This window comes from Nyctereutes procyonoides, unplaced genomic scaffold (assembly GCF_905146905.1).
Source record: "Nyctereutes procyonoides isolate TBG_1078 unplaced genomic scaffold, NYPRO_anot_genome, whole genome shotgun sequence".
Classification (NCBI taxonomy): domain Eukaryota; kingdom Metazoa; phylum Chordata; class Mammalia; order Carnivora; family Canidae; genus Nyctereutes; species Nyctereutes procyonoides.
This window is the reverse complement of record NW_026575117.1, coordinates 8657876-8671488: the sequence shown is the minus strand read 5'-3', so window position 1 is coordinate 8671488 and position 13613 is coordinate 8657876. Positions and strand designations below refer to the sequence as shown.

General features: G+C 50.8%; 1 protein-coding gene across 1 annotated transcript in view; it reads left to right on the top strand.

Annotated features, from left to right (window-relative positions):
- MTARC1 (mitochondrial amidoxime reducing component 1) overlaps positions 1-13613 on the top strand; it is a 33685-nt gene that overhangs the window by 13526 nt on the left and 6546 nt on the right. The window contains exons 3-6 of the mRNA XM_055334368.1: positions 331-493; positions 1413-1553; positions 6306-6367; positions 6451-6522. Coding sequence (XP_055190343.1) covers positions 331-493; positions 1413-1553; positions 6306-6367; positions 6451-6522 — 438 coding nt within the window. The remainder of the gene's footprint in view (positions 1-330; positions 494-1412; positions 1554-6305; positions 6368-6450; positions 6523-13613) is intronic.

Below are 13613 nucleotides of genomic sequence, written 5' to 3'. Positions count from 1 at the left end.
TTTACTTCATACTGATGCATTGGTTTTCTTCCAGACAACTCAGCATCTTTTCAGGCACGGGTTCTTATTTTATTCTCCCCTGCGTTCCTTCCAGATGGGAGGCACAGGTAGGTATCCCTCTGCTGTAAAACGGGGGAGAGCAGGACTTGAAGCTGTGACTTCACTGAGGCTTACCCAGGGGTTCGGAGGCAGGGCCAGGCTAAAATTATGTTTCCAGGTAATTAAGGAACCAAAGAGACATCACAGCTTTTCGGGTATGTTGTAGACTGTGGTGGGGGTGTCTGGATTTTCAAAGCCACCGGCCTTCTTTGCTCCCGCCACCCCCTGCAGAGTGCATGGCCTGGAGGTCGAGGGCAGGGACTGTGGAGAGGCTGCGGCCCAGTGGATAACTAGCTTCCTGAAGACGCAGCCCTATCGCCTGGTGCACTTCGAGCCTCACCTGCGACCGAGATATCCTCACCAAATGATGGACGTGTTCCGGCCCACAGACCAGGTCAGAGGAGCCTCCCTTGGCTTTGGCCTTTGGTGTGTCCAGGCTTTGTCAGAAATGCAGGGCCCATCAGGCAGGGCAGCCTGTCCTCTGAGCTCCGCTCTGTCATTTTGCCAGGCAGCTCCCAGGCAGCTTGGGATTATGAATAACAGGCAAAAGTAAAGCCCTTCCTTTGGGGGCTTCATCTGTGCTTCCTGATTTGGGGGACTCTTGCATTTTGACCATGGCCATCTACCTTCCTCGTTATGTAAGGCGTCCAGTGCCTACAGGGCTTCACAACTGTTCTGCGTCTGGATCTTTTCCACACTATTCTGTAATTGAGTGTGGAGTCCAACCTTTGTACCGTGTGATTGCAATTGCCGGGTGACAGGTGGACAAGGGAGTGTGAGTATGGAGATGCACAGACTTAAAGTGGTCAGGTTGGCTCTTCCAGGAAGAAGGCTGCAAGGGTTCATCATAAAAGGAGGGTTGGTAGCACAATGCTGTGGCCATTAAAAAAAAATTACATAAATGATCAGTAAATGGACTGGATGTTGATATGCAGGTTGCATAAAAAATAGGTGTCCATGGAATCAGTGAGTATTTTTTATCACCTGTATTGAGGCCATCAAGCCCATCAATCTTGGGGAAGTTGAGGCAGAGGAAGGTGGAGTGGCTTCCTTAAGGGCACTGGCAGTGGCAGCTCTCGATCCCAAGGCCATGTTGTCCTCATTCCATCACATAATTCCTGTCTGCAAGGCTACTTATGACTTCTGAACTACTCTCATTTTTCTATATAAAGAACTAAAGAAATATTTAGAAATATTGTGTGTATGTGTGTGTGTGCGTGCGCACATGCAGGTGGAGGGAGGAGAGGGTTCCAGGAACTAGACACACGTGACTTCTGTGTGCCGTGTTCTAACCATTTCTATTTCCTTACCAGATTGCGTATGCAGATGCCAGCCCATTCTTGGTCCTTTCTGAGGCATCGTTGGCAGATCTCAACTCCAGGCTGGAGAAGAAAGTTAAAATGACTAACTTCAGGCCCAATATCGTGATTTCAGGATGTGATGCATATGCAGAGGTAGTACGATGCTTTCCTTGTCCCTTTCTTAGGATTTAACTATTTATTTATTTATTTATTTATTTATTTATTTATTTATTTATGATTTTATTTATTTATTCATGAGACACACACAGAGAGAGAGAGAGAGAGAGAGAGAGAGAGAGAGAATGAGAGAGAGACAGGCAGAGATACAGGCTCCAGGCAGGGAGCTCGACGTGGGACTCGATCCCAGGTCTCCAGGATCAGGCCCTGGGCTAAAGGTGGTACTAAACAGCTGAGCCACCTGGGCTGCCCCTTAACTTTTTTTTTAAAGAAAGATTTTTTTTATTTAATCAAAGCGAGAGTGAGAGAGTGCACGAGTGGGGGGTGGGCAGCGGGAAAGGAGAAGCAGATTACCCGCTGAGCAGGGAGCCCAACGTGGGACTCGATCCCAGGACCTTGGGATCATGATCTGAGCTGAAGGCACATGCTTAACAGACTGAGCCACCTGTGCACCCTGGGTTTAGTATCTTTTTTTTTTTTTTAAGGGATAAGAGTCTCTGATGTGCATTAGGTTTTTCTGAAGGATTCATTAATTATTGGTTGTATGCTAGACAATTCAGAGTTTTGATTTCTTGAGCATCTAATCAGTGCAGACTTCCGTACGGAGGCACCAATAAAAATGACAGTGCTGGTGTCAGGGGGAAGCTCTGGGTCTGAGACTTCTCAGGACGGTTCCCAGTAGAGTGGTTTTTGAGCTAAATTTGTGTCGCATAAAAGACATGATGCGTGTGGGCCATGGATCAAAGGCAGGGTGTGTGCACGTCTTGCTGAAGTTGGCTTTCCTATTCAATTGATGGTCCCAGGAGATGACATGTACAGTTTGGCTGCTGAGGGGTGGGAGTGGAGTCCCCACGCCGGATGGCACGACTCTAAAATTCTCCCAGTGCCACCTTCGACCTGGCCTCAGATGTCTGCACACTTGGGCTCGGTGCCAAGGGCTTCCACTATGCCACGTGATGCTGGCAGCAGGTTTTCCTTTGTCACCATCCTTGGATATTCCATTGGTTCTTTCCCTTGTCAACTGTGAAGGCAGAGGTTGGTGGCCTGGGGTTTGGTGAGCGATGACCACCCAGCTCTGGGTACCCGACCGAGGCACGGGCTCTCAGATGGGAATTCCAGAGTTCTGGTGGTGCACGCAGGTAGGTGGAAAGTGGAGGAACTGAATCCCCCTGACTGAGCTCGCCTCCCTTATGCTCGGGGGAACGGATCCCGCCCTTCAGACTGGCTGTGAGGGGCAGCAGGTGTGCTGCAAGAAGCGGTCTAGGAGTTTGAAGCCCACTGTCAAACCCGAGGCCCTGAGGCCTACCCTCAGCTCCCTGGCTGGCCTCCGAAGGACTCTGTGCATCCCTCCAAGGCTCCCTTACCTGCCTGGAGAATGGGGTGACCCTTTCTGCCTAGGATTACCTTATAGGTTTGTTAAAGGATCTGTTTGGCTAAGGTAGCTTAAGGTAGCCATGTCAGCCAGTGGAGGGCAACACGGTACCCCCACATCACCTTTGACGTTTTACTTGAACCACCCTGAAGCCTAGGGTATCTTCCAGAGACGGCAGGTCAGCTCCCAGCGTGAGCTGTGCCCAGAGCCTGCACTGGGCTGTCTCTCCGTGTTCCAGAGCTCGTCTGCTCTCACTCACCTCCAACACGGTTCGGCCCAGCTCACGTGAGAGGGGAAAATCAGTGTTGGTTGCCTTTGGCCATCTCACCAAAGTTGGTCTTGGACAGTTGTGGCCAGAGAAGCTGTTTCTCCAGAGGGGTTTCCTTGTGGGGGGGGCGGGAGGTGGGGAGAGAGGGGTCTGGAAGGTTTCCCTTTAATGCTCACGGTGTGCTTTGTAGCCCCAGGAGGTGAAAGTCACCATTCCTGTTTTAGGAGGGGGAAAGGAGAGGCCTGGGGAGGTGACCTGGCTTGCCCCAGGCTACCCTGTGGCAGGAAGTGGAGGAGCTGGGTCTTGAACTCAGACTGTACCAGGGACCAAAGGAACTCAGAGCATTGGAGGGGGCATGCATGAGGATGGGGCACCTGGATTTGAGTCCACCTGCTTCTATTAGGGGCAGTGTGACTGTGGACAAGACCTTGCACCCCTTGAGGCCTCTGCTCCTTGCAGTTAGAACATGCAGATGATTTCAGCCGGCTCCTCCCCTGATGGCAACTGTAAGAATCAAGGCCGATTCTTGGACATAGAAAGTGTCATAGAGCAGTGGGGGATGGTTTCTGTCCTACAATCAGAGTGACCAGGGGCCTGGCTCAAGCATTCCCCCAAATGTGACCGGCATTTTTTTTTAAGATTTTTTTATTTATTTATTTATTATTTATTTATTTATTTATTTATTTATTTATTTATTTATTTATCTATTTATGAGAGACACCGAGAGAGGCAGAGACACAGGCAGAGGGAGAAGCAGGTTCCCACAAGGAGCCCGATGCGGGACTCGATCCCAGGACCCTGAGCCGAAGGCAGACTTGCAACCGCTGAGCCACTCAGGTGCCCCTGTGACCGACTTTAAATCGTCACAGGCGATCCTTGTGCCCTGGGTCGTGTGTCCTACCGCGAAGTTCCAAGATGGTCATAATTGGATGACATTGAGTGGGAAGGACCTACCCAGAGTAGGACCTCTGATTTAGACTGGTTTGCCCTGCATCTTGTCCTAGAAGCCCTCGTTTCCAACTCTGAGCTCCCCCTAACTGGGAACATTTCACATTTTCAGTCGGATGTCCTACAACACTGGCAGAACGCACGTTGTACTAGTGTGTCACCTGCGCACTGTGAGTTGGTCCCCCTGCGGCCTGTGGCCTCTGGATAGAGGCGTGGGCAGCACGGTTGCTTCTGCGGAGATCACAGTCCTGGGTGGTCAGGTGGTGAGCAGGCCAGCGAGGCAGGCCGGGAGGGCGGTGAGCGCAGGGTGTTAGGTGGCCCGGGGGTGTTCCTGACCCAGACTGGAGGGGACGTGAGGGCCACCACGGGTCTGCTCGGGCTCAGGCCCCAGACCCCATCACATCTCTGGCTTTCCTTATGGTGGAATGTTTTTTTTTTTTTTTTTTTTACCTTATTTATCTTTTTTAAAATTTTTTTAAAAATTTTTATTTATTTATGATAGTCACAGAGAGAGAGAGAGAGAGGCAGAGACACAGGCAGAGGGAGAAGCAAGCTCCATGCACCGGGAGCCCGACGTGGGATTCGATCCCGGGTCTCCAGGATCGCACCCTGGGCCAAAGGCAGGCGCTAAACCGCTGCGCCACCCAGGGATCCCTACCTTATTTATCTTGACTCAATCCTCAGCAGTTGCTAGTGCCCATAAAAGGGGCTCTGGAAATACTTCTTTAATTAATAAGTTAATTTCTTAACCAGAACCTACATTTCTCTTTTGTTTTTCATGACCGTAGTGCCCCCTGGTGGGCAAAATGGGCTGGGGCTGCCCTAATCCAGGTGACCAGCTTTTTGGACCATTGTGACACCTGCAGTTAAGAGAACTTTTTATTTTATTTTATTTTATTTTATTTTATTTTATTTTATTTATTTTATTTTATTTATTTTTAAATTCTATTTTTATTATTACTTTATTATTTTATTTCATTTTGAAATTTATTCTTAAAATTTTTCTTTACTTATTCATGAGAGACACAGAGAGAGGCTGAGACACAGGCAGAGGGAGAAGCAGGCTCCCTGTGGGGAGCCCGATGTGGGACTCGATCCCGGGACCCTGGGATCATGACCTGAAAGGCAGATGCTCAACCACTGAACCACCCAGGCGTCCCGAGACCCATTTTATGATTAAACACTGCAACTTATAGCAAGAATGATACATCTCAGAGTTAAAATTCTGAGTCTGCAAGTCTCTGGCTTGTGACCAACAAAGGAGTGGGTGGGTTGGTTTTAATTCAAGAATTTTTGTCTTAAGCCCTCGGGCAGCTGGCACTTCTCTCCCGGGGTAAGAAGTTCAAGACTATGATCAGATGTCCTTTGTCTCCTGAGTGTCTTCCTTCTAATTATTCCGAGTCTTCTCACCCTTCTTTTGTGCCTTCCAAAGTCTCTGTTCTGGAAGATTCCATTCAAATCCTATCTTTTCCGTAAAACCTGCCCTGACCAGACCAACCTGAGGCTTTGTTCCCCTAAACCTCCAGATCCATTCTTGCTTGTGCAGGTAAACCTACAGCAGGGCTTTCTCTCAGAATTTCTGAAACTTCAGAAAACATCATGATCATTAGCTTTTCCTATCTCCCCTGATGGCAAGTCCATCGATTTGATTTGTCCCGAAAAGTAGGCACCAGTGACCTAGGCTGTGGGCAAATGCCCGAGGAGCCCCCTGGGCTGGAGCACTTTGTTCCCAGGCGAGTGGGGATGCAGAGAGAAGGGCATTGGGATCTAAATCCCCCCCGAGGCATGCACAGTGTAGACTGATCCCCCTCCACACACCGACTCTCTCTCTGTCATCCACACCCCCTATCAGCCTGACCCTTCCATTCCCACCCCCCACCCCACTCCACTGGCATCCCTCAGGGGAAATTTGGCCAGTGAGAGCAGAGGGAGCACTGCCCTTTGGGAAGATGAGCTGACATGTCACAGGCAGAGAGGGGACCAGAAGGTGTGTGGCTTCTCAGGGTCCATGTCCTCAACTGCCATCTTTGGCCTAAGTGGCTTTGTTGGGGATGCACCTCCCGTGGAGTCCCTACCCAGGTGTGTGTGTCAGCCCCAGGGCTTGGAAGCGCTCATGTGAATTTTGTGCTTTGTCCCCCAGGATTCATGGGATGAGATTCTTATTGGGGACGTGACACTGAAAAGAGTAATGGCTTGTTCTCGGTAAGGAGCTTCCACCTGGCGGGGTGGGGGGCAGGGTCAGTCGGCGTTGTCCCTCGTATGATGCTCTGTGTGTGTGCGTCCAGGTGCATTTTAACCACGGTGGACCCAGACACCGGCGTCATGAGCAGGAAGGAGCCGCTGGAGACCCTGAAGAGGTGAGTCTGGGCCGCTTGATCTCTGCAGTGAAAACACCAGGGACACACAGTCTGGGAGCTGCAGGGGGTCCTAGTGACGGGGTAACCTGGGCGGGGTCCCTGGCTGCCATGCTTGTGAGGACGCCTGGCTGCACAAATAATTTTATTTCTCGTTTAGAATTCACGATTCAAACAGACCAATTTAAGAAATGCATTGCTTAGGTATTTTGGCGAATTATATATATTATGATGCTACCAACCGCTGGGCCACCCGAGTGGCGTCCCGAGTAAAGCAGATTTTAAGCCTAGGGCCTGCCTGACACGCCAGCTGAGCTGTTCAGAGGTGAAGTCCCCTGATGTCTGTCACTTATTTGAAAACACTTGAGGGCAGCCTGGGCGGCTCAGCGGTTTAGCGCTGCCTTCGGCCCAGGGCGTGATCCTGGAGACCTGGGATCGAGTCCCACATCGGGCTCCCTGCATGGAGCCTGCTTCTCCCTCTGCCTGTCTCTGTGCCTCTGTGTGTGTGTGTGTGTGTGTGTGTGTGTGTGATGAATAAATAAACAAAAAATCTTTAAAAACAAAAACAAAAAACACTAGAAAATGATAATTGATGGCTAGACAAAGGTAGGATAAAGGAAATACAGTCAAGTGTTAGGTGTAGGGTCCAGGCGGTCGGTAAGTGGATGTTTGCTACAAAGCTCGGCTCGTCTGCGTGTCTGGGAGGCCTCATACTGCGGCGTGTGCTGGAACAGCAGTCAGGGGAGCGGGGCTTTGAGAAGCAGCAAGGCCCCGCTGGCTGTTGCTCCAAGTGCTCTCACTCTTTCAGCGTCAGGACGAAGCAGAATCTGCTCTTGCTCCTTCCTGGGGCCACAGAGGCGGGAGGAGGCCGGGGGGACTCAGGAACCCGGGCTCTGCTGCCCACTCTTGAGCTCCTCAGCAGGTGGGGGTGTTTGTCCCCCTGAAACGAGGCAGGTAGGACAGATCTGGGTGATTCTGTGTGCAGACCAGCTGGGTGCTTTTGGGGACCGACCAGCACCGAAGGGTGATGCTCCTCGGTGCCTGCGGCCCCTTCCCTCAGGAAGTGCCTCTGCCGCCAGGAATAGCTTCCTGAAAGCCTTCGTGTTTCCATCCATCCTCTGACTTTTTAGGACTCGCCTCCCTGGGAAGCCGTGTTTGTGGGATGGGGACGAGTGACCCCAGTGCAGAGTGAGGGCCAGCAGGCGGGGGGCGCAGCACAGCTCCCCTGATCTTCTGCGGGCCCTCTCCTGGCCAGTGGTCACCCCCACTGGCTCCTGACACCCCAGGAGACGCAGCAGCTGGCCCAGGTGTACTGTCCTGTCTGCTCCGGGGATGGAGATGGCCAAGATGCAGTAATCTCTGTGCTCTTGGGGACAGGTGGCTGAGAGAGGCCCAGCCCCCTGACATAAGTCACGGGAAGTGAAGCAAACTGTGGTGGCCAGAAGACCTTCCCCACTCTCGGGCAGGTTGCTCGGAGCCAGTTTGCATTTTCCCGTGTCCTCGGGTGCCCAGGGCTGTGAATGCAGCTTCTCGGCAGGGAGACCTCTGCCAGCCTGACCTAGTGAAGCCTGCGGAGGCGTCCCCCTTGCAGAGGGGCAGGAGGGCAAAGGGCACGAGGGCAAAGCAACGAGGGGAAGAGAAATGCGTCTGGCTCCACTGAGCATCCGCTGGACAGAGGCTCAGGGGACACTTGGCCTACAAAATCCTCCCAGTGGGCGGCATTTGGGAGGCCTGCTGGCTAGTGGGGAATATGAAGATGGAATTACTCTTTTCTGTTCTCTTTTCTCTTTCTTTCTTTCTGATTTCATTTATTTATTTTATTTTAGAAAAGGGAGGAGGGACGACAGAGGGGCAGGGAGAGAGAGTCCCAAGCAGACTCTGCGCTGAGTGTGGAGCCCGACACAGGGCTCAGTCCCAGGATCCTGAGATCGTGACCTGAGCCAAAACCAAGAGTTGGACCCTCAACCGACTGAGCCACCCAGGCACCCTCTACTCTTTTCTTTTTCTTTCTTTCTTTCTTTCTTTCTTTCTTTCTTCTTTCTTTCTTTCTTTCTTTCTTTCTTCTTTCTTTCTTTCTTCTTTCTTCTTTCTTTCTTTTTTTGAAGATTTTATTTATTTATTCATGAGAGAGGCAGAGACACAAGCAGAGGGAGAAGCATGTTCCCTGCCGGGAGCCCGATGCAGGACTTGATCCCAGGACCCCAGGACCACGACCTGAGCCAAAGGCAGACGCTCAACCATTGAGCCACCCAGGTGTCCCTACTCTTTTCTTCCTTAAGGGAGAGTGACTTCCACATTGATCCCTCTGGCTTACGAAGTGGTGGGGGTCTTTCGTTGCTGCTTCCCTGACGTCTGGCTCCTAATAGAAAGGGGAAAGCATGTTTGCTTAGTAGATGCAAAAGTTTTGTTGGACATGTGAATACTTGGACAGTAAGGACGTTTGCCACCTGTGTGAGGCTGTGTTGAGCTAAAGACAGAAAGATATAGCGGTAATACCGTGGGAAGAGACAGACAGCCCCCACCCCAGCTCCATCTGGCTCTGTCACCAGCTGATTGGGTGACCTTGGCAAGTCACTTAGCTTCTTGATGCTTCAGCTTCTTTATTGGTAAAAACTAGACTAATAAAAATTAGACTAATAATACCTCTCTTGGTTGATCAGAGTAAGGCAGGAAATATGATTTTAGAAAATAGATGAGGGCTGCCTGGATGGCTCAGTGGTTGAGCATCTGCCTTTGGCTTCAGTCCTGACCCCTGTGGGATGGAGCCTCACATCGGGTTCCGTGCAGGGAGCCTGCTTCTCCCTCTGCCTGTGTCTCTGCCTTTCTCTGTGTCTCTCATGAATAAATAAATGAAATCTTAAAAAAAAAAAGAAAATAGATGGTAAAATGTTGTACACAATGGCCATGTGGGCGCTGGTTGTTGATAGTCTATGAATTTGACGCCTTCTGGGAGAAGGAGAAGCCTGGACACACTTCTCTCTGCCCTCTGAAGCTGCATTAAATAAAACCCAGCTCAGATCTGCTCAGCCTCTAGGGCTCCCCTCCTCTGAGCTACCTTCAAATGCTGCATCATTCTTAACCTGGCCATAGGGATAGTAGGTTGTGACGCCTCAGAAGTGACCTGTTCCCTAGGGTGGGGACCCAGCAGTGAACCAGACACCCTGTTTGTAATCATGCCCTGGACATTGGCTAGTAACCAAGCAGACCAGGCAGAGAAAATAATGAGGAGCCCTCACGGTGCACAGGACTTTACAGGTAGTGGTGTTTGCACTCACACACCACCCTTTCAGTTTGGAGACCTTTGTTTAAGTTAAACGAAGTGGCTTGGACCTCCGCTCATTAGAGTAGTCATATGTTTCCTATTCATTGGAAAACAAAATGCATTAAGAAAGGATTTTTTTTTTTTAAAGATTTATTTGTTTTTTTGACATTGCGTGAGAGAAAGAACATGAATAGGGAGAGCGCAGAGGGAGAGGGAGAAGCAGACTCCCCGCTGAGCAGGGAGCCCAACACAGGGCTTGAGCCCGGAACTCTGAGATCCTGACTTGAGCCAAAGGCAGATGCTTAACTGACTGAGGCTTCCAGGTACCCCAAGAAAGGAACTTTTATTTTTTATTTCTATTTTTTAAAAAATATTTTATTTATTTATTCATGAGACACACACACACAGCGGCAGAGACATAGGCAGAGGGAGAAGCAGGCTCTACACCGGGAGCCCGACCTGGGACTCGATCCTGGGACTCCAGGATCAGGCCCTGGGCTGAAGGCGGCACCAAACCGCTGAGCCACCCGGGCTGCCCTATTTTTATTTTTTAAAAGATTTGATTTATTTATTCATGAGACACACACACACAGAGGCAGAGACACAGGCAGAGGGAGAAGCAGGCTCCCTGTGGGGAACCTGATGCAAGACTTGATCTCAGGACCCTGGGATCCCAACCTGAGCCAAAGGCAGATGCTCAACCCCTGAGCCACTCAGTTGCCCCCAAGAAAAGAGCTTTTTTTTTTTAAAAAAAATTATTTTTATTTATTTATGATAGACAGAGAGAGAGAGAGAGGCAGAGACACAGGCAGAGGGAGAAGTAGGCTCCATGCAGGGAGCCCGACGTGGGACTCGATCCTGGGACTCCAGGATCGCACACTGGGCGAAAGGCAGGCACCAAACCGCTGAGCCACCCAGGGATCCCCAAGAAAGGAGCTTTTAAATGAGTTTGTAATTTATTAATCCCAACCAAAAAATATATATTTGAAAAAAATCAGGAGCACCTGGGTGCCTCAGTGGTTGAGCTCAGTGGGTTAAGTGTCTGCCTTGAGCTCAGGTCATGATCCTGGGGTCCTGAGATCCAGCCCCACTTCGGGTTCCCTGTTCACTGGGGAGTCTGCTTGACCTTCTCCTTCTGCCCTTGTCCCTCGCTGACACTCAAATTTCTGTGTCAAATGAATAAATAAAATCTTTAAAAAAAAAAAAAGAAAAGAGAAAGAAAATCATAGAGGATCCGGGTAAGATAAACAGCGTGTGTGCAGGGGGTTGAACAAAGCTAGGTGTGCCTGTGGTCCCAGGCCGCTCGCAGTACCGCTCAGCCCCACAAGGGGCCGCCGCCGACCTCCCTTACGGGGCTCCCCAGGGTCCTGCCCAGGTGTTAGGGGGAGCTGCAGGTGGGGGAGGCCTGGGGAGGGAGATGGGGAATGGAAAGCTGCCCCTTTCCATTCCTAGGCAGAGAAATGGACTGCCACCTGCAGACCAGGTGACCCAGCCTGCGCTCCTATAAACCAACTTTTCTTGCCTCACTTTGTGCTGTTTCCTGGGCTGGGCTGGGCTGGGAGGGGCCCTCCCCTCCAAGTTACCTGGTAGGGGAGTGAGTGTCTATGTGAGTGGCTGATGGGAACAGGCAGGTGAAACCTATGAGTAGCCAAACCCTGTGTACAAGAATTAATAATATAAATTTTTTTTTACGATTTTTAAAATTTAATTAAGACACAGACAGAGCGAGAGAGAGAGAGAGAGAGAGAGCACAAGCAGGGGGAGTGGCAGGCAAAGGGAGAGGGAGAAGCAGGCTCTCCGCGGAGCAGGGAGCCTGGTGCAGGACTGGATCTCAGCACCCTGGGATCATGATCCCAGCCAAAGGCAGACGCTCAACTGACTCAGCCACCCAGGTGCCTCAAGAATGAATAATATTGACCTGCCCAATTTTTCTCAACTTTGTGCATGGACCCAGAAGGCATATAGGTGACCAGGGATCCATCGCATCCTGGGTAGGAAGCATGGTGACTGCTGGTAGGGTGGCCAGACCCGGCCTGACCCCGTAGATCTGTGCTCTGGGGCACTCTGGTTACTCCTCCAAGACTCACCTGCAAGGGGAGGTAACTCATGTTGTCACCTGTGCCTGTTGTAAGGAGTAGGAGATTCCCGTGTGAGAAGAGGCACCAAAGTCCCACTTTCAGTACCCGCCCCCCTCCACCCGAGATAATCAGAACCGAGGACCCAGGCTGTAGAACTTGGCAGAAAGGAGAAATCCCAAGCCATAAAAGTAGCCCATCTGGCCCCATCCTGAAGAGGCCGCTCTCTGATGGACCCAGATCCTAAAATGTCACTGGTATTGCACACTGACCGGAGAGGCAGGTGAGGGCAGGCACCTGGGTTCCCAGGGTCCAAGGTCATTGTGGGGACCCGAGTGCTGAGCCGGGGAGTCCTGGGGGTGAGGCAGGGCAGCCCGGAGCAGCAGCTCACGCCTTTCATCCACTCGATTGCCCCTTTGTTCGTTCAGTTGACCTTTCTGGAGGGGCCACAGCATGCCAGGCAGCGTACCAGGCTGCAGGCCCACCACCGTGAGCAGGCCGCGCAGGGCACCTGCAGTCTGGCGGGGAGCCCAGAGTCCGGGAAGGAGCCTCTGGATTTGAGCCTCTCCTGTTCTGGTTGCTTATCCCCCATTTCTGATTTGAAGAACAAAATAAGGCCCAGGTCGCCACAAAAGACTTTTTTCCCCCTTTTTTATTTTTTTATTTTTATTTTTTTAAGATTTATTTATTTATTTGTTTGTTTGTTTGTTTATTTATTTATGATAGACATAGAGAGAGAGAGGCAGAGACACAGGCAGAGGGAGAAGCAGGCTCCATGCCGGGAGCCCGACGCGGGATTCGATCCCGGGACTCCAGGATCACGCCCTGGGCCAAAGGCAGGCGCTAAACTGCTGAGCCACCCAGGGATCCCCCTTCCCCCCTTTTTTAAAGCACTGTAGAATGAACTCAATACTTATTTTTTGATATGTTTTAAAATATATGAGATATGTTTTATTTTATTTTTTTTTTTAAATTTTTTTTATTTATTTATAATAGGCACACAGTGAGAGAGAGAGAGGCAGAGACACAGGCAGAGGGAGAAACAGGCTCCATGCACCGGGAGCCCGACGTGGGATTCGATCCCGGGTCTCCAGGATTGCGCCCTGGGCCAAAGGCAGGCGCCAAACCGCTGCGCCACCCAGGGATCCCTTTTTTTTTTTTTTTTAAATTTTTTTTATTTGAGATATGTTTTAAATATAAAGATGATGTAAAATTGGAGCTAACCTCGGTGAGAAACTGAAGGAAGACTTTTCCTGGGTGGAGGGGACATCGGGAGAATCTCGCCACGACATTCCCACACACCTGCCCCTGTGCACTCTTCCTGGGGCCGCTGGTGTTGTCTGCTGGACAGAGCTGTTCTTTTTTTTTTTTTTTAGTTAATTAATTAATTAATTATTTAAAGATTTTATTTCATTATCCATGAGACACACACAGAGGCAGAGACATAGGCAGAAGGAGAAGCAGGCTCCCTGTGGGGAGCCTGATGCGGGACCCGATCCCAGGACCCTGGAGGCAGATGCTCCACCACTGAGCCACCCAGGCCCCCTCATGCTGGTTCTCATGGGGCTTTTACTCACCCACACAGCTATCCATTCCACAAGTGATTCTGGGTCACTGGTGACCATGGGGCCCAGCGCTGGGTGTGAGCAGGATAAGTTTGTCACAACTGCTGCTCTCCAGGGACCCTCTGTCTTGCAGACAGACAGACAGGTGCCCTGACTGCAGGCCGAGGCATGTGAGCGTTCCGGGGGCAGGCA